This window comes from Lynx canadensis, chromosome A2 (assembly GCF_007474595.2).
Source record: "Lynx canadensis isolate LIC74 chromosome A2, mLynCan4.pri.v2, whole genome shotgun sequence".
Taxonomy (NCBI): Eukaryota; Metazoa; Chordata; class Mammalia; order Carnivora; family Felidae; genus Lynx; species Lynx canadensis.
In genome coordinates this window covers 25,663,856-25,689,552 of record NC_044304.2, presented here as the reverse complement: position 1 = coordinate 25,689,552, position 25,697 = coordinate 25,663,856, and the positions used below count along the sequence as shown (strand labels likewise).

General features: G+C 38.1%; 1 protein-coding gene and 1 non-coding gene across 2 annotated transcripts in view; both read right to left on the bottom strand.

Annotated features, from left to right (window-relative positions):
• LOC115508410 (sarcolemma associated protein) overlaps window positions 1-25,383 on the bottom strand; it is a 151,793-nt gene extending 126,410 nt beyond the window's left edge. Inside the window, 1 exon segment of the mRNA XM_030307087.1 lies at window positions 24,676-25,383. Within this exon segment, the coding sequence (XP_030162947.1) occupies window positions 24,676-24,873 (198 nt within the window). The 5' untranslated portion in view covers window positions 24,874-25,383.
• Window positions 10,875-10,977, bottom strand: LOC115509480. Its single transcript, XR_003967379.1, has one exon. It is a non-coding gene; the product is annotated as a U6 spliceosomal RNA (small nuclear RNA).
• Window positions 25,384-25,697: the final 314 nt, after the last annotated feature.

Below are 25,697 nucleotides of genomic sequence, written 5' to 3'. Positions count from 1 at the left end.
ACAGTTTGAAAAAAGTTATTCGCTCATTTTACAAGTAAACTTCACAATGACAATTATATAGTTTTTTAATAAAAAAATTTTATGTTTATTTTGAGAGAGAGAGAGAGAGAGAGAGAGAGAGAAAGACAGTAGGGGAAGGACACAGAGAAAGGGAGACACAGAATCTGAAGCAGGCTTCAGGCTCTGAACTGTCAGCACAGAGCCCAATGCGGGTCTCAAACCACCAGATTGTAACCTGCGCCAAAGTGGGAAGTCGGATGCTTAACTGACTGAGCCACCCAGGTACCCCTAAGCAGTTTACAAACATCATTAACCAAAAGTCATACAGGATCTTTTGTATATGGGTTTTTTTCTTGTTTTTAAGTAGGGGCTTTTAGATGATATCAGCAGTCTAAATAGGAAAATAAATGCCAGAGGCACGTGGGTGTCTCTGTCAGTTGAGCGTCTGACTTCCGCTCAGGTCAAGATCTTGAGGTTTGTGAGTTCCAGCCCCATATCGGGCTCCCTGCTGTCAGTGAGCTTGTCAGCGCAGAGCTTGCTTCAGCTCCTCTGTCCCACTCTCTCTGCCCATCCCCCACTTGTGCTCTCCCAAAAAATAAATTAAAAAAAAAAAAAGGAAAATAAACGCCTATGACAAAAATCACCACCTTATTCTACTTAATGCAGAAATGCATGATTAAGTTAATATATTTTCGCTTCTCAATATTCCCTCAAAATAGCATAGTCCATGCAGGTCAACATGATCTTCACAGATATTAACAACTTACAGATTTTAAATGTGAATAATTTAGAAGTATTAAATCATAATCTCTGGGGGATAATTAAATCATAATCTCTGGGAGGCATCATGTGTTTTAAAAGCTCCAGACGATTCTAATATGAAGCTGAGGTTACAAACTGTATATTTCTTTCAATGTCCCTACAAAATATTAACTAAAACTTTTTTCTTTCAATTTAATTCTGGACCAGATTTTAAGGGAGTAGCTTTAAACATTTCCTTAAAATAGTATAGATTTATACTCTTAATCTCCATTTCAACTTCTGGAGATTTTGATTTAAACAGTAATTTTTATCATGCTTATAAAATGTGTCTTAATAAATCAAGTTTTAAAAAGAAAAAAAGGGACAGTTTAGCCATTTAAACACTAACACTATTTTTTGCTTTAAATTAAATGATGTCAGATAGCTCAAAGTCACAGTACCAAAGCACTTTTTAAATCACACTATTTAATCAACTGTTTAAATATACGGTCATATTATTAACAAAAAGCTTTCTCATTAAAAATAAAAGTTCTGCTGGGCAGCTGGCAGGCTCAATTACAAGAGGCACGGAACTCTTGATCTCAGGTTCATGAGTTCAAGCCCCATGCTGGGTGTAGAGATTACTTAGTAAATAATAGAAAGAAAGAAAGAAAGAAAGAAAGAAAAGAAAGAAAGAAGAAAGAAGAAAAAAAAGAAAATTCTGCCTACAGATGTACAACATCCAAAAAAGACAGAGATCAAAAAAGTACTGAAATAAACACTTGGAACGAAGAAACTCTGAAAAAGGTTTTGGGTATTTAACTGAAAAAGTCCTCTTTGAACATAATTGGATGGCATAGTTATTCCAAAATTTCTCTATCTCAAGAGATACTAGACCAAATCTCCTGAAAATGGAAATATTACGATAGCCAACAAATAAGTAAATATGAGTCTCAAAGGACAGAGTCTGAATCTACCTAAGAAGAGCCATGTTGGGGCACCTGGCTGAGTCTGAGTGTCTGAGTCTTGATATCAGCTCAGATCGTGATCTCACAATCATTAGATTGAGCCCTCCATAAAGGCTCTGTGCTGAGCATGGGGCCTGCTTGAGATTCTCCCTCTCTCTCTCTCTCTCTCTCTGCCCCTCCCCATGTGTATACATACACATAAGTTCTCTCCCTCATGAATGAATGAATGAATGAATGAATGAATAATAAATAGGCCAGGTTAAACATGCCTTCTTTTTAACTCAATAAGTTAATGTTTATTTATTTAGAATAGGTGGTATAGTTTCAAGGTTCCAGAAATACTAAAAAAGGTATATACACTGAAAGTCTTCCTGTCATCCTTATCTCATAAAGACAGTTTCCACCCTACCGTACTTCCACATAACCAGGTTACTAACTCCTTTATGTATAACTCTCCAGATTTCTTTATGCATAACAAATAAATAACAAATATGAATTCTTATTTTCTTTCTTTTGCATAAAAGGTAGATTATTGTGTATATTGTGCTATGCCCTGTTTGTTGTTTTGTTGCTTGACATATATCACATTCTCCTTAAGATTCTTCAATGAAGTAGAATCTCAGAAAGTCAGTCCATTTAGTTTTATACTTATAACTTATAATCCTCTTATGCTCATCCCAATAAAGACACACATAATATAGCTGCATAAGAAATCTTTGGAATTTAAAAATCTTATGTGACATTGCTATTTTTTTAATGTTTACTTATTTTGACAGAGATCCCTGAGCAGGGGAGGGGCAAAGAGAGAAGGGGACAGAGGATCCAAAGTGGGCTCTGTGCTGACAGTAGAGAGCCTGATAATAGGGGCTCAAAATCACGAACCATAAGATCATGACCTAAGCCAAAGTTGGATGCTTAACCAACTGAACCACCCAGACACCCCTGACATTATTATTATAAAGAATTTATTGAAATATGGAATGCATACAAAGAAGTGAACAAATCAAAAGTGTATGTAGCTTGATGAATCACCACTAAGTGAACACACCTTTATAACTAACCACCACCCAGGTCAAGATATAAAACATTACGAACACATCATCTATCTGATTTTTATATTTTATGATCTATTAGTATCTAAGACACATGTTAGAGAAATTAATAGTACTGACTTCCTAACTTACATTAGGGATACAGATTATGGGTTTCCCTTTTCCAGTTGGCTTAAACCTGTTATTTATTTTAATGAAATAGTTCATATATACAAAAATAAACAGAAAACATAGCAGTAAGAACTAAAGAATATTAAATAAACTTCATGTACCTAACACCCAGACTGAGAAGACCCCTGCCTCTCCCATAAGGGCAGGCAGTATGGCTTAATAGTTAAGAGTGCAGACTCTGAAGCCAGACTGCCTGGGTTTGATTATAGGATTTACTTCTTATTAGCAGAATGATTTGGAGTAGTTAAGATTTTCTGTACCCTTATTTATTAACTCCTTTATTCAGAAATGAGAACGATAATAGTGCCTGCTTCACAGCACATACTCATTTAATTATGAGAATTAAATAAGTATATATTTATAAAGTATTTAAAACACTTACAGTATATATTATGTAAAATTTGAGCTATTTTTATATCCATTTCTCTGCCTCCCTCTCAAGGAAATATTCATCATTCTATTACTATATAGGAAGGTAACATATATATATATATGAAAAGTATCATGATTTCTAAGTTCTATATTAACTGGCTCATAGTCTAAGTATCCTTTGCAACTTACTTTTTTCACTCAACATTTCTGAGATTCATCTGCATTGATAATGTACAGCTATTGTTTATTCATGTTCACTCTTGTACAGTATTCCATGGTATAAATTAACATAAGTACTTACATATTCATGTTGATGAACATCTGGGTTACTTCCAGTTTTTTGCTATTACAGAAAATACTATGAAAAACTGCTTTGAGGGGCATCTGGGTGGCTCAGCTAGTTAAGTGTCCAACTTCAGCTCAGGTCATGATCTCACTACTCATGATTTTGAGTCCCGTATTGGGCTCTGTGCTGACAGCTCAGAGCCTGGAGCCTGTTTCAGATTTTGTCTCCCTCTCTCTCTGTCCCTCCCCAACTTGTGCTCTATCTCTGTCTCTAATATAAACATTAAACATAAAAATTTTTAAAAAGTTCTCTACCTCTTCCTCTGCCCTTTCCTACCTTGTGTGCACACATGCTCTTTCTCTTTAAAAAAAAAAAAAAAATGCTTGAACATGTCTCCTGATGCAGATATAAAAATGTTTTTGTAGTGTATACACTACACTTAGGTAAAGAACTGCTATCTCATTAGGTATACACAAGCATTATAATAATGCCAAATTGTTTATCAAAATAGTCATATTAGAGCATTACATACTTTTATTAATAAGAAAGGTCTAAATCAATTATTTAAGCTTCCAATTTAAGAAACAGAAGAGAATATCAAACAGAAAAAAAGCAGGAAAGAAGCATATAATAAAGGTAAGAACATAAATCCATGAAGAGAAAACAGAAAAATAACAGAAAAAAACATATTTAAAATAATTGAATATTTAACATCAATAAAGTTGAAAAACTTCTGGCTGTAGTATAAACAAAAAAGAGAGAAAGACACAATACTGGGAATGAGAGAGGTAACATCATTATAGAATCTAGAGATACTGAAAGGGTAATCAGGTAATGTTATGAATAATTTTATGCCAATTGACCCAACAATTTCGATGAAATAGATAAATTTCTTTAAAGACACAAACTATCAAATTAACTCTACAATAATAAGTAACCCGAAAAGCTCTGTATCTGTCAAAGAAACTGAATTGATAGTTTAAACTTTCCACATGCAAAAAATAAATAAATAAAATACAAACCTACATGACTTCATTAGTGAATTCTACCAAGTATTTAAGACTAAACTTTCATGAATAGATATGCAAAAATCCTTGACAAAATTTAAGCAGATCACATCCAGTAGCATATAAAAAAATACAGTATAATCAGGTGGAGTTTATTCCAGGAATGCAAAGTTGATCTAATATCCAAAAGTCAATCAGGGTTTAACTCATCAAATCAATAACAGAGCATGGGAGTTCCTCTACAGTGTCGTCCATACTTGATATCATCCAACTTTTTTTTAAATCAAACTCAACACCCAAAAAACAAATAACCCAATAAAGAAATGGGCAAATGACATGAATAGACACTTTTCCAAAGAAGACATCCAGATGGCCAACCAACACATGAAAAAATGCTCAACATCACTCATCATCAGGGAAATACAAATCAAAACCATAATGAGAGACTAACCACCTCACACCTGTCAGAATGGCTAAAATTAACAACTCAGGCAACAACAGATATTGGTGAGGATGTGGAGTAAGAGGAACCCTTTTGCACTGCTGGTGGGAATGCAAACTGGTATAGCCACTCTGGAAAACAGGATGGAGGCTCCTCAAAAAATTAAAAATAGAACTACCCTATGACCCAGCAACTGCACTACTAGGTATTTATCCAAAGGATACAGGTGTGCTGTTTCGAAGGGACACATGCACCCCCATGTTTACAGTAGCACTATCGACAATAGCCAAAACATGGAAAGAGCTCAAAGGTCCATTGACTGATGAATGGATAAAGAAGATGTGGTGTGTGTGTGTGTATACACACACACACACACACACACACACACACACACACACACACACACCGGAATATTACTCAGCAATGAAAAAGAATGAAATCTTGCCATTTACAACAACTGGATGGAACTAGAGCGTATTATGCTAAGCAAAATAAGTCTGTCAGAAAAAGACAAATACCACATGATTTCACTCATATGTGGAATTTAAGTCACAAAACAGATGAACATAAGGGAAGGGAAGGAAAAATAATATAAAAACAGAGATGGAGACAATCCATAAAAGACTCTTAAATACACAGAACAAACTGAGGGTTGCTGGAGGGAAGGTGGGTGGGGGGATAGGTTAAATGGGTGATGGGTATTAAAGAGGGCACCTGTTGTGTTGATTACTGGATGTTATATGTAAGTGATGGATGAATCACTAATTCTACTCCTGAAACTAATATTACACCGTATGCTAACTAGAATTTAAATAAAAACTGGAAACATTAAAAAACTAAATTAAATTAAAACCACAACAAAAATAATAAAGGCAGAAGAATGTTTTGTTTTTTCTTTTTTAAGTTCATTTATTTATTTTGAGAGAGAGAGAGAACAAGTGAAGAAGGGGCAGGGGCGGTGGAGACAGTATCTGAAGCAGGCTCTGTGCTGACAGCAGAGAGCCCATCGCAGGGCTTGAACCCACAACCTGAGAGATCACGACCTGAGCCAAAGGTGGACACTCAACAGACTAGTCGAGCCACCCAGGCACCCCTATCCAACTTTTTAAAGTTTATCCCCCCAGTAATCTGCACACAGCACGGAGCTCAAACTCACGACCCTGAGATCAAGAGTCTCTTGCCCTACTGACGGAGCCAGCCAGGCACTCCAAAATTATCCAACTTTTTTTTTTTAATTTTTTTTTTCAACGTTTTTTTTTTTATTTATTTTTGGGACAGAGAGAGACAGAGCATGAACGGGGGAGGGGCAGAGAGAGAGGGAGACACAGAATTGGAAACAGGCTCCAGGCTCTGAGCCATCAGCCCAGAGCCCGACGCGGGGCTCGAACTCACGGACCGCGAGATCGTGACCTGGCTGAAGTCGGACGCTTAACCGACTGCGCCAACCCAGGCGCCCCTAAAATTATCCAACTTTTTAAATGAGCATAAATGGAACTGAAGGTTTAAGTTTACAATTTCCTAGTTATGTTGAACATCTTGCGTTAGTTTATTGGTCATTCTTATTTCTTCTGTGAAATTCTTATTTGTGTTAAACCATTTTTTTTTTCTCTTGGGTTGTGTCTTTTTGTTATTTGAACAAATCTTTCTATATTCTAGACACTTATCCTTTATACGTGATGTGTTTTACAAATATCTTCCCCTAGTTTTTTTTCCTTCGTTCACTTTTGTTCATTCTTAATGAAAAAGATAATTTTAATGTATTTGCATTATCAATCTTTTAGTTCAATTACGCTTCTTTGTGAATTTTTTATAATATATCCTTCCCTACCCCAAGGTCATAAAGATATTTCACACTCTCTTCCAAGAGTCTTAAAAAAAAAAAAAAAAAAGGGCAGAGGCACTTGGGTGGCTCAGTCTGTTAAGCGTCCGATTCTTGATTTCGGCTCAGGTCATAACCTCACAGTTTGTGGGATTGAGCCCTGTGTCTGCGCTATTGGCACAGAGCCTGCCTGGGATTCTCTCTCTCATCCCTCTCTGTTCCTCCCCCCATTCTCTCTTTCTCTCTCATTAAATAAACAACATTAAAAATAAATTAAAAAGACAAATTTCTAAAGTTAGTAGTACTTCTAGAATTTCTTGGAGATGGGACAACTAGGTAGCATTGGCTGAGCATCTGACTTCAGCTCAGGTCATGATCTCACAGCTGGTGGATTCAAACACCATGTCAGGCTCTGTGCTGACAGTTCAGAGCCTGGAGCCTGTTTCAGATTCTGTGTCTCCCTCTCTCTCTGCCCCTCCCCTGCTAGTGCTCTGTCTCTCTCTCAAAAATAAGCAAACAACAAAAAAAATTTTTTTCAGAATTTCTTTGGAGAAACGTAGTATGTTGGTAATAAGTGTTTTAACCACCTACTAAATACTAGGCATTGCACCTATATTGTAGGGCTACAAGGCAGTAAAGCCTATTACACTTACCTTAAGAAGAACATAAATTATTTTTATTATTATTATTCAAGAACTAAGGCAGCATAACATAATCAAGTGTTAAGTTTTATGATAAACATGATCAAAGTTCAAAATATTATGAAAAGGAATTAATCAGTGAGAATTGTGGCAATCAGTAAAATCCCATGAAGAAGAGCATTAAACCTTCACTTAATTCTGACTTAGAATAACAACAAACACTAGAATTTATCTAAAACATACTGATATTTCAAATAGCCAACAGAGGGGCGCCTGGGTGGCTCAGTCAGTTAAGCGACCAACTTCAGCTCGGGTCACGATCTCGGGGTCTGTGAGTTCGAGCCCCGCGTCGGGCTCTGGGCTGATGGCTCGGAGCCTGGAGCCTGCTTCCGATTCTTGTCTCCCTCTCTCTCTGCCCCTCCCCCGTTCATGCTCTCTCTCTGTCTCAAAAATAAATAAACTTAAAAAAAAAAATAAAATAAAATAGCCAACAGAGGGGCAAGTGGGTGGCTCAGTTGGTTAAGCGTCCAACTTCAGCCCAGGTCATGATGTCACAGTTCCTGGGTTCAAGCCCCATGTCGGGCTCTGTGCTGACAACTCAGAGCCTGGAGACTGCTTCATATTCTGTGTCTCCTCTCTCTGCCCCTCCCCTGCTCATGCTCTGCTTCTCTTTCTCTGCCTCTCTCTCTCTCTCTCTCTCTCAAAAATAAACATAAAAACAATTTAAGAATAATACTATTTAAATAATAAAAATTTTAAAATAATACTGTTTAAAAATAGTCAACAGAGGGGCACCAGGGTGGCTCAGTCAGTTAAGCGTCTGATTCTTGATTTCAGCTCAGGTTGTGATCTCCTGGTTCATGGCATCAAGTCCCACATAGAGAGCTCTGCGCCGAAAATGTGGGGCCTGCTTGGGATTCTCTCTCTCCCTCTCTCTTTCTCAAAATAAATAAATAAACATTTTAAAATAATAAAAAATAAAATGGCAGCTCTTTCTGCCCACAGGTCCTGTCCCCATGTTTTAATAAAATCACCTTTTGTGCACCTAAATAAATAAATAAATAAAATTTAAAAATAAAAAATAAAACAGCCAACAGATAAGGGCGCCTAGATGGCTCAGTGGGCTAAGTGTCCGACTTCAACTAGGGTCATGATGTCATGGTTCTGTGAGTTCAAGCCCTGCATCAGGCTCTCTGCTGTGAGCGCTAAACCCACTTCAGATCCTCTGTGTCCCTCTCTCTGCCCCTCCCCCACTCATACTGTCTCTCTCAAAAAAACAAACATTAAAAAAAAATAGCCAACAGATAAAAACCATAAAGTCTGAATTCATGCAAACTTGCATGTGATAGCAAAATAAAATGGAAAATATAAGTAAAAATGTAAAACATAAACATTATATTGCTTAAGGGCTTTATATAAATCAGATTTACCCAGCTCAACTCTGCACACGACCAGGAAATTCAAAATTCAAAAGCAAAAGACAGCTAGCAGGTTAAGTGAGTTGGATAACAGAATTACTCCTACTATCAGAATATTACATAGTCATAAAACTGGAGCTATGACATTGATTCCAGAAAAGAGAGTACCCTTTCTAGCAAGTCTTTAAAAGTGACTGAACTTAAAAAACCTGAAGAGTTTTTTTCCAACCTCAACATTCAGATACGAACACTCTATTTTGTTTGGGGAATAATATTTTGAAAGCAGGACTTAAATATCAGAATTCAATACTTATAAGTGAAGCATAGCAGGTAAATAGGTTATCAGTAGGCCTATAACAAACAGTCATTTCAGAAAATAATTCTTAAAATTTATAATTTACTAGCACACCTAAACCTCTAAACTGGTAAAATGACAAAGCAATAATAACAAAAAGTAATAAAAGTAGAAGGAATAATGACTAATTTTACAACACAACCACATAATATTTGAAAGTGCTTTTTAATCACTTTCTCACACATGAACAGTTTACCTATTGTTATATCAGCTTTCAAAACAGTTGCAGCTAAAACAAAGGATAAAATTTTGATTCAATTCTCAAATCAGGTCACTGGTGAGGGAAGTGGGAGGGAAGAATTATTAAAAGCGAGTACAATGCCAATAAACTTAACTGATGCTTATCTGAAAACTGCCTCCACAACTGGCAATTATGAACCAAAAACTCAGCTTAGAGAATCAATTTAAAATGGTAAGACTAGCACTACCACATAAGGTTTATGTTTCAAAATGTTTTTCTACTGAAATTCTAATATATGTTCTATCACTTAACACCTGCCTCTGACTTGGACATTCACATGCATTATTTTCTTCATCATTATATTTGTAACTTCATTCATTTTTCATTTAAATATTAAATCTGTATTTCTGGGAATATCAGAAATGGTATTTAAGTGAATTTATTCCAGGGGCGCCTGGCTCAGTAGGTTAAGAGTCCGACTCTTGCTCTCAGCTCAGGTCATGATCCGACCATTAGTGAGATCCAGCCCAGGTTGGTGAGATCGAGCCCCGCGGATCTCTGCACTGACAACGTGGAGCCTGCTTAGGATTCTCTCTCTGCCCTTCCTCTCCCCCTCCCTCAGAATAAGTAAACTTAAAAAATAAATACATAAATGGATTTATTCCAGAATTTAAAATGACTGACAAAAGAAATATACCTTAAAATGATGAATACAAGCACAATCTTTTCATGTGCCAAGAGAGAAGCAATCTTGAAAATAAGAACTCATACCCTGGAACCTTTAAATCTTGTCTACTCACTATACCTATGAATCCAATCTTCACTTTCCAATCACCCTATTATGAAGTAAGCATATTAAAGCAGATGAGGGTTTTATAACCCACTGTAAAACATATCAGTTTAGTTATTAGAGTTACCTGGGAAGATTAAGGGGCAGTTTGGCTTTTTCCAAAGTTGCATGCAAATCCAAGATTCTTACTTCCAAGGTTTGTGCCTTGGTTCCCTCAATGTTTCTGTCCTACTGCTCCAGCAACCTTTGTACCTCTACAGCCTTCCTGAAATGGAACCTGATTTAGGTTTACCTCTACCATTTAATAGAAACTATCTGGTCAATCCAGTAGTAGAGCTCCTTAACACACAACTGTCTCCTGACTACCTTTCTGGGCTGATGCCTTTTTATGTAGACCTTTTTGCACCCAGAACATCTGTTATCTTCTACCCTAAATCTTCAGGGTCTAGTTCAAGTCCCCCTTTCTAGACAAACAAGCCTTTACTACCTTAATCATAAGGTAGTAAAGAAGAGCTCTCTTAATTTCACTTAAAACTTTATTCTTTCCTAATTTGTTCATGGGAGTTAGTTTTGGCTTCCTAATTAAACTATAAGCTCCTCAAAGACTGAAGTAACATCTTTGTTTTTATGTTTTACTATGAACTGCTTCATGAATTTGTGTGTCATCCCTGTGCAGGGGCCATGCTAATCTTCTATCATTCTAATTTTAGTATATGAGCTGCCAAAGTGAGCATTTTTTAATTAAAAAAAAAATTTTTTTATGTTTATTTAAGCAATCTTTACATCCAACATGGGACTTGAACTCATGACCTTGAGATCAAGAGCTGCATGTTCCACCAACTGAACCAGCCACGCACCCCTGAAGTAATATCTTAATACCTTCATCATGTCCCATTTGCCTAATGCAGAATATGCACTCTTTCACATGTTCCCTGATTGACTGACTAGATTCTCATCATATTACTCATTCAGCTCCTTTCATTTCAAATCTTCAAGTAAGGCAAACCAAGTATGCTACTGATTTTTATTGCTATTACCAGGGAAACTCTACAAACTAGGTAGTATTGGATAATGAATATTAATTATAAGACTATTTGAACTATTTTTACACACAACAATTCTGACACCAAATGCATGGTGTCTTCCAATACCACTCTCCAACTCTCTAATACAAGCCGGATGTCCTACAATTCCATTCTACACTATCTACCTGGAATTAATGTTGGATACCACAAGTTAAGGGCTCAGTCCCACAAGATTGCATCCAGTTGAGATGCCAGTCAAAAGTCCCAAGTTGTTAGTGATGCTTCCAACCAATCAGCTATAAATTCAGAGGATTCCTAATTCACTCCTCAGTTTTGATAATTCATTAAAACGACTCCCAGAACTCAGGAAAGTGTTTACTTACTATTACTGGTTTATCATAGAGGATACAACTCAGGAACAGCCAAATGGAAGAGATGGGCAAGGTATGGGGGAAGGGGCTTCTATGCCCCCTCTGTCCTGGTGAGCCACCCTCCCAGTACCTTGTAGTGTTTACCAAACCTAAAGGAGCTACACTGCCTCCCCTCTTGCCAGCAGTGCTCAACTACTCCAAAGACTTGATAGCTCTATTTTCTCCTTCCCAACTGCATTTCCCAGAAAACACCATTCTCTGTTAGGCTTTTCTGCCTCAAACACATACTATTCCCTTGGGCTGGAAAGCCCTGCCCTTTTTTTTTTAAGATCTTATTTTTAAGTAATCTCTACACCCAATGTAGGGTTTGAATTTACAACCCCGAGATCAAGAGTCCCACGCTCTACCGAGCCAGCCAGGTGCCCTCAGAATGCCCTGCTCTTTCTTTTATCCAGCTAGCAAAACCCTACTCACTCTTCAAACAGCAATGTAAAACAACTTTCTCTATGAAGTCCTCTTCCTTCCTTCCACATTTTCTGCCCCCAGTCTTGGGGGAAGGAACACATCACTCCCTTAGCTACTCAGAAACAATGATTAACAAATATTTCTATTGTTAGACTTATTTGTATTATATTTTTCAGTGCTACTTACTGGGCACTATACCACAATGCAAGCATTAAACAGTCAGATACTTGTTAAAGAATAGAAATGCATAATGGTCACAATCTAAGTTCAACTATAAGTGAATAATTTATTCTAGTCAAGACAACATCATTCATTCTAATAATCTTTTATCCACCCTCTATATGTCTGCATACCCAAAAGATTCACTGATGACATTCCTATGTTTACTGCAGCGTTATTTACAATAGCCAAGATATGGAAGCAACCCAAGTGTCCACTTGACAGATGAATAAAGAAGATGTAGTGTGTATACACACATACATACACACACACACACACACACACACACACACACACACACACGCACACAGTGGAATACTCAGCCATAAAAAAAAAAGAGATTTTGCCATCTGTGACAACATGGATAGACCTAGAGGGTATTTTGCTAAGTGAAATAAGCCAGATAGAGAAAGACAAATAGTACATGATTCCACCTACATGTGGAACCAAAAAAAAAAAAAAACCAAAATAAATGAATAAACAAACAAATAAAAAGCGGAAACAGACCCATATATACAGAGAGCAAACTGATGGTTGCCAGAGGGGAGGAATGTGGAGGGATGGGCAAAATGGATGAAGAGGAGTGAGAGATACAAGCTTCCAGTTATGGAATGAATAGTCACGCAGATAAAAGGTACAGCATAGGGAACATGGTATTGTAACAGCATTGTATGGTGACAGATGGTAATAGGAACACTTGTGTTCAGCATAGCACAATATATAGAGCAGTACAATCACTATGTTGTACACCTGAAACTAATGTAACACTGTATGTCAACTATACTTCAATTAAAAAAAAGATTCACTGGTAAATAAATTACCTTCGCTTCCCAGATTCAGACTGGAGCTTTTAAACTGTATCTTTCCACCATTTCCCAACTCCCACATTAAGACCTTGATACTACAACTCGTCAGTAATATCAGAACTGTGCATATTAATAAACATTTCAATATTGGAAACCCTCTCCATCTACTAAAGTTTTTTTTTTTTTTTTTTTTTCAACGTTTATTTATTTTTGGGACAGAGAGAGACAGAGCATGAACGGGGGAGGGGCAGAGAGAGAGGGAGACACAGAATCGGAAACAGGCTCCAGGCTCTGAGCCATCAGCCCAGAGCCCGACGCGGGGCTCGAACTCACGGACCGCAAGATCGTGACCTGGCTGAAGTCGGACGCTTAACCGACTGCGCCACCCAGGCGCCCCTAAAGTTTTTAGAACAAACGTCTACCAATAAGGTACACTAAGGAAGTAGTGACAAATATTAAGCTACATGGCACTTCAAAAGCAGCTCTGCTAATCCCACCCACATTTGAACAGTTGTTCTGCACTCTTCTACTTCCTACACCATAATCTGTTTTCACTAAGCTATTACTCCATCTAACATTCTTTTTTTTTAGAAGAGCTTTTTTGAGATATAATTCATACGCCACACAATTCACTGATTTAAAGTGTACATTTCGGAGTGGTGCAACCATCACCGCAATCAATTTCATAACATTTTCGTCATCTCAAAAAGAAACCCATACCATTTAGCAGTCACTCTCTGTATTAGTCAGGGTTCTTAAGAGAAACAGGACCAATAAATAGGATGTGTGTATATAAACAGAGAGATTTATTTCAAAGAATGGGTTCATGTGACTGTGTGGACTGTCAGGTCTGAAATCTGCAGGGCAGGCCAGCAGGCTAGAGACACAGGGAAGAGTTGCTATTGCAGTCTTGAGTATGATGGTTCTATGAAGGCAGAATTCCTTCAGAAGAACCTCAGTTTTTTCTCTTAAGGGCTTCAACTAACTGAATGAGGCCAACCCACATTCTGAAGGATAATCTGCTTTACTCAATATCTACTGATTTAAATGCTAATCACATTTTAAAAGTACCTTCACAGCAACATCTAGACTGGTATTTGACTAAAAACTGGAAACTGTGGCCTAGCCAAGGTGACATATAAAATTAACCATCACACTCCCTGTTACTCCCAAACCCTGGCAACCACTAATCTACTTTCTCTCTACGGAATTGCCTATCCTACACATTTCATACAAATAGAATACAACATGTGGCCTTTTGTGTCCAGCTTCTTTCACTTAACATAGTGTTTCCAAGGTTCATCGATGCTGTACTATGTAGAAGTACATAATTCCACTTTATTGTTGAGTAACATTCCATTACATGGTATACCACATTTTATTTATCCATTCATCAGTTGATGGTAAATTTGGGTTCTTCCCACTTTTTTTTATTATTATGAATAATGCTACTATGAACATTCATACAAGTTTTTGTATGGACATATGCTTTCATTACTCTTGGGTATATACATAGGAGTAGAATTGCTAGGTTAGATGGCAACTCTATAACATTCTGTTTTACCATGCAAACTGTTTGAAAAAATTCAAAACTAAAAATTTTGTTTACTCTACAAGCGTAACTACCATTCCTATACTGGTTACATACAGCATGATCTTGTTTTCCAGCCCTTAATTTTTGAAACAGAAGGAACTTTATAACTAGCATCTAATACTATAGTTAATATTTCAAGAAACAATAAAAAAACAAAATAGTCATTTTTTCTGTAATAGATTTACTTATGGGGGGGTCATACATACATATATACACACACATTCTATTTAAAATTTTTTTAATGTTTATTTTATTCATTTCTGAGACAGAGACAGAGCATGAGTGGGGGAGGGGCAGAGAGAGAGAGGGAGACACAGAATCAGAAGCAGGCTCCAGGCTCTGAGCTGTCAGCACAGAGCCCAACGCAGGGCTCGAACTCACAAACCGTGAGATCATGACCTGAGCCGAAGTCAGTCACTCAACCGACTGAGCCACCCAGGCGTGCCTCCACACACATTCTATTTAAAACACAACCTCCTGGGACGCCTGGGTGGCTCAGTCAGCTGGGCATCTAACCTCGACTCAGGTCATGATCTCGCAGTTCACAGGTTCAAGCCCCGCATCAGGCTCTGGGCTGACAGCTCGGAGCATGGAGCCGGCTTCAGATTCTGTATCTCCCTGTCCCTTTGCCCCTCCCCTGCTCACGCTCTCTCTCTTTCTCAAAAATAAATAAACATTGAAAAAAAATTGTTTTAATAAATAAAACACAACCTCCAAACATACTAAACTTAGAAATTATCTGATGTAAAAAAAAAAAAAAGGATCATTTTTTTTGTTTATTATAGTATCCGAACAGTGATACTCCAGTATCCTTACACATAAAGAGTTGTTTTTATTCAATCTGTAAAATATTAAGTGATTAATAAATACTGTTTGAGGAACTAATCTTCAATTAAAACTCTAAACTGATGGGGGCACTTGGGTGACTCAGTCAGTTAAGTGTCCAACTTCAGCTCAGGTCATGACCTCAAGGTTCGTGGGTTCAAGCCCCACATCAGGCTCTGTGCTGACAACTCGGAGCCTGGAGCCTGCTTCAGATTTGGTGTCTCCCTCTCTCTCTGCCCCTCCCCCCCAAAAAAATAAACATTAAAAAAAAAATACTAAGCTGATTTACTATCAAAATATCTAAGAGTTAATAGACAATAAGGTTTTTATTTAATGCATTTTTTTTCTTTTGATCTGTTTTTCACTAACAGGCTGGTGATGAGATTAATGATGAAGAGTGCTGAGGTAGCAAGCAACAGAGTGGTCGAAAGTGCGCATTCTACAATCAGATGACTGGGGTCTGAATCCTGACTCTACTACCATCTTTGTTACCCTGAACAAATTCCTTCACCTCTCTGAACCTCAGTTTTCTCATCTGTAAACAGGATGATAATACTACCTACTTCAGAAGTTTGTTGTGAGGATTAAATGAGATAATACATATAACTCTTAGCACACCACCTGGTAAATACTCAATAAATGATAGCTATCACTTTTACAGAAGTCTGGATGCTGGTCAGAACTCAGAGCATATTAACATATTTCAGATAAGCCTACCACAATTCACTTAATATCATCAGCTAAAAAGTACATTTTAAAAAAACATTTCTTTTGAGAGAGTGCACGTGTGCATGGGTAGAAGAAAGACGGGTGGTAGGGAGTCCCAAGCAGGCTCCATGAGCCCGACACGGGGCTAGATCCCATAAACCATGAGATCATGACCTGAGCCAAAATCAAGAGTCAGAAGCTTAACTGACTGAGCCACCTATAGGTGTCCCAAAAGTATATTTTAAATTATCACCCAATCACTTATGAAAAAAAGTAACAGAAAACTATGTTTCTTTACCTACATACCCAAGTAGGTAAATACACAGAAAAAAGTTTTGAAAATTACATACCAAACTAATAATAACAGTTACTTCTGTAGTAGGGAAGGAGGATGGGAGGTACCTATGTTCAGGAGGACATATATATTCTCTATATAGATTCCAATTGCTTGAATTTTTGAGAATGTATTCCTGATATTTGCAGAAGTAAAAAGTAAGAAGTAACAGCTTAAAAGTCCATATTGGAAATTCATTCTGCTTGGCTCAGCCAGAAAAAATCAGTAGTTATAAATGTAGACAAACCTATAAGCCTGAAAGTACTGACAAAACCTTAATACAAGTAAATAAGAAAACAAAGTTTCTTACAGCTTTAAATTAAAATCTAACCCAGATTAAATAATTGGCAAAGAATACAGTACTAATCACCAAAAACTTCCATGTTTTCAAATGCCTATACAAACTTTTCAACTTTTCTTCTTTATACCTATCAGCCACACTCCTTAAGGATAAAAGATTTACATGGGAGGCAAGTTTTTCCAAGGCTGTTTCAGTTATTTGCATAAACACCCAAATCCAAATCAGTTGCCTGAATGCAAACCTAAGAGAAAATATATTTACTGCTGGAAGTAATAGAGGTATGTTTAAAAAATACTAGCTGACTCAGAGAAATAATTAACTCAGGTTCACACAGTCTTTGAAAGTCTTGTCATATGATACGATTTCAGTTATGCTCCCAGAAAATTATAACTTAGCCTATTTTTCAAGAGAGCAAAAGGCAAATTTTCATTATAATAACTGTTCAGTCCATAAGATAGTTTAGAATAAATGTCTAGCAGTTGGCTTTCATTTCGGGGGGGCTGAGGGGAGTAGAGCAAAATTTAGATTCTGGTCCCAACTCCCATAGTTACTAACAGATGACCTTGTACCAGTAACCTCTAAACATCCAACTCCTTTAGGATAAAATGCACCCAGCCTGTAGCTGCTCTACCTACCTCCTAGATATGTGTAAGAGGGTTACACATATCAAGTGAAATAAGAAAGTACTCTGACTGTAAAATCCTTAAAACAAAAGTAGTATTTTGCATGAGAATGGATATGTATGTAATACCTCAAAATTAATATCACCAAACACAAGATTATCTATGGTCCCAAAACGCTTAGCAAAGCATCTTGCACACTGCAAATTCTCAATAAGGAATGATTTATACAAAGACTACCTATTGGTAATTGAGTCCATGATCTCAAATTAAGAACTAACTCAAATGACCTTCTGCCCTTTGACCCCCCTCAGGGTTTGTGGAAGTACAGACTGCTCCATTGTTCAGACATCACTCATTCAAACATTTGTGTAGTGCCTATCCCTTTGTTCTCAAGAGCTCACATCTGGCAGGGCAACAGCACATTTGCATTATAGTTATTTTGTTGTCTGTGTCCCATAATGAAATTATATACAAAGTTCTATGGAAGTATAAAGGAAGCAGCAATTAATTCTTTAGTCAGTGGGAGTTAGGGAAGGTTTCACATTGGAACTGGGCCTCGAGGGATGAAGGGGAAAGGTCATTCTGGAAGACAAAACAGCAAAAAAGGCACTTGTTCTAGGAACAGTGAGCACTGTCACACAGCTACTGCACAGAGTTTGGGGCAAAGGGAAAAAAAGAGTAAGAGAAGATGGAGCTGGAAAAAGGAGAAATGAGAGAGATTTTGAATGGGTTTGTACATCAAGTTAAAAATTAACAGGGCAACAATTAAGACTTTTGAGGAGACTTGGAAACTGTTCATTCATTTGTAGTGGCAGAGAGAGAAGCACCAGCAGGAGAATCCTTAGAACATTTCCGCAGCTAACAAATGCCATCATTTTTCTTGATTTAAGTAACTGACATACATTAAGAACCAATCTCAGTCTTTTCACTTAAAAGTCTAAATGACAGACACTCTCCTCCCTATTTACCAAAGAGAATAGATACTAAGCTCTAACATAAATACCACTTGAAAAAAACAAATAGGAGCCTGAGAAGGCAAAGAGTAGATTCAACCTAAGAAGTAAAGTCAAATACCTAAGCAGGAAAAAAAACAAAAAAAAAGGTTTCAAGTATATACACCACCCATATTTTTAACAGCTTGAATAGATAACATGTTTCATTAATTTTCCACTATTGTGAAAAGTGTGAAATGAATCTGTGTTTTGGATATACAACTTGGCCTTCTAAACATGTTTACATCAACGTGTCTTAAACATAACATTGGTTGATTATGACGCTTTCTCACAAAAACCAGCACCTCTTAATGACATTTTTACTTCTATCAACAAAAAAATCTGGTAAAGCAATACACAAACAAATAAAATCAATGATCTGATATTTTCCAAAATCTGAGGCCAGGATCTCTGCTGTCATATTTAGATGCGGGGAAGAAGAAATTATCTTGGCTATCAAATTCTGGAGATTCTTCTCTTTCAATGGCTTCCTTGCAATGTCCTTGGAATGTGACATCTCATACCTGCTTTTATGCCTTTACTTCAGTAATTCTTCTCACCCAAAACTCCTCCTGGTATTTACATCCGTTATTTACATCTGCCTTACTTTAAGTCCTAAGATCTATCTCAGATTGTATCTCATCCATGAATCATCCCTAAAATCTCCAGAACTTACAGAACCTCTCTTTTTGCTCAAGTCCTAATAGGCAAGATAATATATTTGTCTTTTCTCACTTTCTGGCATTTAATCATTTTTATTCCTACTGTGAACCTGGTCTATGCCCTTACAAAATGACATCATATCTAAACTGTTACAAAGCCTTGGAATAGCAGAGAAGTTAAGAGCTTGGGTTCTAGACTCTCTAGAGTTAAGAGTCCAAATGCCTACATTCGAATCCTGGCTCTACCATTTAATAGCTATGTGAATTTAGGCAAATTAATCTAATCTAATCTTTCTGTGCCTTAATTTCCTCAAAGGTTAATATGGGAAAAATAAGCACCTATCTTAAATAGTTATTTAAGGATTAACTGTTAACATGTAAAGCAGTTAGAACAGGACATGGTACATAGTTAGTGCACAACAAGTGTTAATTAAGCAGTTACCCATTTGCCCTTGCTCCAGGCCTCCCTACATATTGTTGTTGTATCACTTTTAAATGGTGGTTCTGTTATGTCAGCGCACAGAACTTTCCCTGGTCTCCCATAGTGCATGGATCCATGCCCTTGGTAATTAAGGTACTCCACAACTATCTACTCAGCTTCAGTTACTCAGCATCTACTTTATACAAAATAAGAGACAGATATAAGGCAGACACACCCTCTGTTTCATGGTCTGACAACTAAGTATAAAAAAGAGATACAAACATAAAACATCACACAGAATGGATGTTCACCCATAGCTACTCTCCAAAAACACTCTCGAATCCAACAAAATCGATTTCATCAGTGATGGGAAGATGTCAAACTCAAAATTATCTGCTTTTGTCTCTTTTATTTTACTCTCATCTCCTCAAAACACACAAAAACCACCCAAAAAAGGATACCTTTTCTTAGTGTGTAACTATCCACCCCTATTTTAAAGTCGAATTAAAACACCATCACTCTTGCCATTTAAACTTATTTAATACTATCTTGTCTCAATCAACTATTCTCAAAGTGTATAGTCACCCTCTCTATCTAAAACATAGGTTCCTAGAAAGAAGGAGTGACAATCTCTTCCCAGTTTTTGTCGTTTTCTTCCCTCTCATCACTGTGCCCTCCACTAAAACAGATCATGATAGAACAGGTGCTCAAAAATATGCATAGAATTTAAGTAAAAAAGTGAAACTGGAAGTAGAATACTCCTACTACTACCACTTGTTACTAATTACTAAGTAAACTAGAGTAAGAGTGGAAATAGACTACCGTATCAACCACTTGTCCATAAAGCCTCAAAGCAAGTGGGACCACTGAAATCAGGAGGTAGTCCACTCACTATCCCTTCTATGTAACCACCACATGGAGAGATTTGCTTCTTCAGTGGTACCTTGGAACAATGGAAGGATTAAAAACATTCCATTATCTGCCATCTTATTTCAAGAGCCTGACCTCCAAAAAGAAGTGAAGGATGTACACAGGGCCAGCATCCAAGCAGGGCAAAAACCAACTGCTACACCCCTAAGTAGATGATTTGGGAAAACTTATTAAATTCCACTTTGTCACAAAGCTGTTGCCCTCCAACAAGCAGGTTTTAAGTACCATAACACATTCCACACACTTAGCATTAAAAAAGTATCACCTAGGGGCATCTGGGTGGCTCAGTCGATTAAGTGACCTATACTCGATTTCGGCTCAGGTCACGATCTCACAGTTCATGGGATTGAGCCCAACATCAGGCTCACACACTCTCTCTCAAAATACATAAATAAATAAACATTTTTTTTAAAAAGCGTCACCTAGGGGCGCCTGGGTGGCGCAGTCGGTTAAGCATCTGACTTCAGCCAGGTCACGATCTCGCAGTCCGGGAGTTCGAGCCCCGCGTCAGGCTCTGGGCTGACGGCTCAGAGCCTGGAGCCTGTTTCCGATTCTGTGTCTCCCTCTCTCTCTGCTCCTCCCCCGTTCATGCTCTGTCTCTCTCTGTCCCAAAAATAAATAAACGTTGAAAAAAAAAAATTTTTTTTAAAAATAAAAAGCGTCACCTAGATTTCCATATGCCTATGTTTTCCAAATTTTCTTTTTTTAAAAAAAATTTTTTTTTTAATGTTTATTTTTGAGACAGGGAGAGACAGCATGAACAGGGGAGGGTCAGAGAGAGAGGGAGACACAGAATCTGAAACAGGCTCCAGGCTCTGAGCTGTCAGCACAGAGCCTGACGCGGGGCTCGAACGCGCGGACCACGAGATCATGACCTGAGCCGAAGTCGGACGCTTAACCGACTGAGCCACCCAGGGGCCCCTGTTTTCCAAATTTTCTACAACGAACATGTATTACTTGAATAATCAGAAAGCTTCGTGTTTATTGCTTCTTCCAGCTCTTTATTTATTTTTGAGAGAGAGAGAGAGAGAGAGAGAGAGCATGCAGGGAGGGGCAGAGAGAAAGGGAAAGAAACCGAATCCCAACTAGGCCCCGCACTGTCAGCACCAAGCGTGATGCAGGGCTCAAACCTACAAACAGTGAGATCATGATCTGAGCCAAAATCAAGAGTCAGATGCTTAACCGACTGAGCCACCCAAATGCCCCATTACTTCCTCCAGCTTTTCATGGGTCTCCTTTAATGGCCAGTGCCAAATGCAAAAGTCACAAGGTAAAAGTCAACCGAAGGGCATATTACTCCAATTTTCCACCTCCCGGGGAAAGTGCCAATTTGAACAAAGTTCTCAACTTCATTTGTTTCAATTTTAAAAATTATTTCTACATATGCCATCACATGAAAGAAAAACAATTGTCATTACCTTCCTAAGACTCCACAGCAATACAGCAAATTGCAAAGAGCTGCCTAAATGGTTCCCTGTTTCCCCACCTTAAACACCCTCCTCCCTAAGTACTGATCTCTTAATAAGGACCCGAAAAGGTGCTCAGTAATTTACATGATTATCTCAATCCTCAAAACAATAGTAGGTACCATTATTATCCCCAGGAGACAAAACTAAAGTTTGAAGACGTTTGAAAAATAAAAACTTGGGGGTGCCTGGGTGACTCAGTTGGTTAAACATCTGACTCTTGATTCTGGCTCAGGTCATGATCTCACGGTTTGAGAGTTCGAGCCCCATGTCAGGCTCTGTGCTGACAGCATAGAGTCTGCTTAAAATTCTCTCTCTCTTCCCTTTCCCAGCTCATGTTCGTTCTCGTTCTCTCCCTTTCTCACTCTCTCTCTCTTCCCCCCCAAAAAATAAAATAAAATAAAATAAAATAAAATAAAATAAAATAAAATAAAATAAAATAAAATAAAATAAAAATACAAACTTGCCTAAGGTGATGCTTGCAGGAGGGGATTCTGGTGTTGTACAAAGAAATTTGCTGGGAATATATATTAGGCTCAGTGACTTTTGTTAGGAGAAATCCTCAAACAGGAAATTCCACACATAGAAAACAATAAGTAATATTTGGTCGAACTATGGGTTTTCTTTGGACTTGTGTATCTCAGGATATCTGGCACATAATAGGTGCTCAATAAAAACATGTCTGTTCAAACCTAAAATTTAAATAATTCATAAAACAATTTGATCACATGGCAAAATCCGACAGGCTATTTGTTTTAACTGAATTAGTTTGTACAACAATCAATAATTATATCTATGCCTAAAGTAATGACTTCATGTCCTGAAGTGTTTCTAGCTAAAGCAGAAAAAAAGTGAAAATGGAAATAAGCTATACATCTTTTAAAGTTTTTTCTAATTACAAATTCCATTAAAAATGTTAACGTCATCTCAATTTATACAATACTCACTATTGATCTATCCTTAGCCATCTTAAAATAACCTATTGTGAGGGTTTTAGTATAGCCATGAAACACACTGTTCATATAACCACTATTTTCTAAATAAGTAATAGAAAAAATCTGAGTCTCCTTTGAATAGTGTATCAAAGAAGGTGCATTTGCAGATTATGTTCTTTAAGGAAACCTGTTATCTGATTAAGTTGGACCTTAGCTTAGACAAAAAGGTAAAGCTGATTAAGTTAGGACACTAGCAGTTAACTGATGTTTGAATTTGATAGCTGGAAAGATGAGTTTTGTGAACACTCACTTTAAATGCTTATGGGTAATCCATGAAGTCTTTTAGGCATCCAAATTTTAGTTTCCAGGGAGAAAAAAAGGGTCTGTTCCATAGGTAAATGAACATCTGGTGTTATACAGAAAAATTAACATATTTTTCAGTTCTCATCCTACACACAGAGTAGGGCATAGGTATTATGCAAGCACAATCTTTTCCTCCTTTCTTTAAAAAATGATTTATATAATAATTCCTTAATTCAGTAGCAACAGAAATAATGTTTTCTCTTTTTTTTTTGTTTTGTTTTGTTTTGTTTTTTAGGCTCAGGCTTCTTTCATTTCAAAACCCTACTCTTCAAGACTTAAATTCTTCTTTTAAAAAAAGACCTAATCATTTAACTCAGAGAGAGCAAAAAGTCAGGAGGTGAAACCCAAGGTATTCCTATTAGTCTTACATAACTTACTCTAAGTTGGAACTGATACAATAGCTTAACTAAAACCTGAGGTATAAGGACAAAAATCAGTTCTTTAGTATATTCTCCACACACATAAAGAGTTTTAAAAATTAAAAGGGCCTTATTTTTTTTTTTTGCATTCTTAAAATATAAGCACCCACTACAGAATAAATTAGGGCACCAATATAAAATGCAAAAGAGTCACACTTAAAATAAAGAGCATTAAATTCATCCTATCACATCGAGGTAATGCAATTGACAGAACTGGGAAATAATTTCAAATAAATTAATTTCTTAACACTGATTTTTAAAAATCACTTCTGTAAGCACGCATTCAGTATTTTTTATAAGTTCTTGCAGGGAACATCAAAAAGTGATTTTCAAAAGCAATATATGTATGTTCATCCATCTTGCAAACAAAACTGAAAATGTAAAGTTACAGTTATTAGTGCTTAAATGAAATTGGCTTTTAAAATTGCAAATTACTCGTTCATGGGTAAATATGTATCAAATCTTTCAAAAATGTAAATTTACACAAACAACTGTCCTTACTAGGAAGACCCTGATCTGCACTCAATTAAAAGCTATGTGTTAACTACATCTCACCACTGAGACACCTGAGCCTCAGTGTAATACCAGCCACAGATTCCCTGCATTGCTTTGGAAACTGCTGCTTGCTTACTAAAGCACTGAACCGCAAATTCGCCTTTCTAAAAAGACTGGAAGCAAGAAGCCAAGTTTCACTATCTAGTTTTCCGAAATGAATTAGGGTTTGGGATTTCACTGGGAATGACCACATTATCAAGATGCCATCGCCCTCCCGAGGCATTTAATTACAGTACCTTCTCTGTTTCCATTCAACCACCTCAACTAAACTTCCAATACAATCAGACACACAAAAAGTTGCTTCCATGGCCTTGCTGAAAGTCTCCTCTGGGTGCAACGCTGGGATCCTGCATATATTACGCAGAAAGGGCAAAGGGAAACGAAAAGTAAAGATTGTTAGATAACGTGGTGACATTACCTTGCCCGTCTTGTGATCAAACCAGACGAGAGCGTGGTTCCTTGACAGCACTTTGCAATCAAAGGTAGCATTATTCTGAGCTGGTCGACAGCGGGCCACGGAGCGGCCGATTTTAATAGGTTCGTCCAGGTAGACATGGCGCTCCTGAAATGGGTGCGAGTTCGGGCGGCAAGTGAAGATGGCCAAGGCTGACGGCATCGAGGACAGACTGGGGTGTCTCTCCTACCAAGGGACAAAGAGGAGTTCCACCGGATCCGGACTGCCCTTCACAAGCTTATACCCCTATCCCCCCCAAAATTTTAAATTAAAACAAACTGCGCATTGTCTAAGCATAACCAGTGAACATCAACAACTCTTCACTTGAGTGGGAAGACAAGCCAGCGCAAGCCCCATCACCTCCTTTAAAACCCAGCAGCGCCCTGATCAGACAAAGTCCCCGACTGGCAGCTTTCAGTCCATCCTCTTCCCTGGGAAGAAAAGGCTCAAACATCGGTCAGCTCCGGCTAAGAAAACTCCTGGAAGACAGTTCAGGGACTGGAGGTATCCAAGCAGATGAGTCACACACCAATTCTTGTGTTTTGTTTGGGATCGCGGCCGCTTTTCCCCCTCGGTGGCGGAAATGTTGCAGCACTGCAGCATGAAGGAAGGGTCGGTTCCGTGCGGCCAGGAAGGTCCTTTTGGGCCGAAGGAAGGTGTAGCCGAGCACCTCTGGGCAGCCACCGCCCGTCTTCGAGGGCCTCGAGAGTGGAAGGGCAGGGGCGAGGGGGTCGCTGAGGGCGTCTAGACGGCCAGCGGGACAGTCTGCATTGCTCTTGCTGCACGGAGGCCACCCGGGAGGTGGCACGGGGTCCCTGGCACGAGCCGAGGCAGCGGTGGCTGGGGTCCTTGGCGCGAGGAACGGGGACAGGCAGAGGCGCGGGCAGCGGCCGAGTGGGGACTCCCGGGCACCTGGCGGGCGTCCCCGCGCCCAGGGCGGGGATCCGGCTCGGCAGGCCGGTGCGGACCGAGAGAGGCGCAACCCC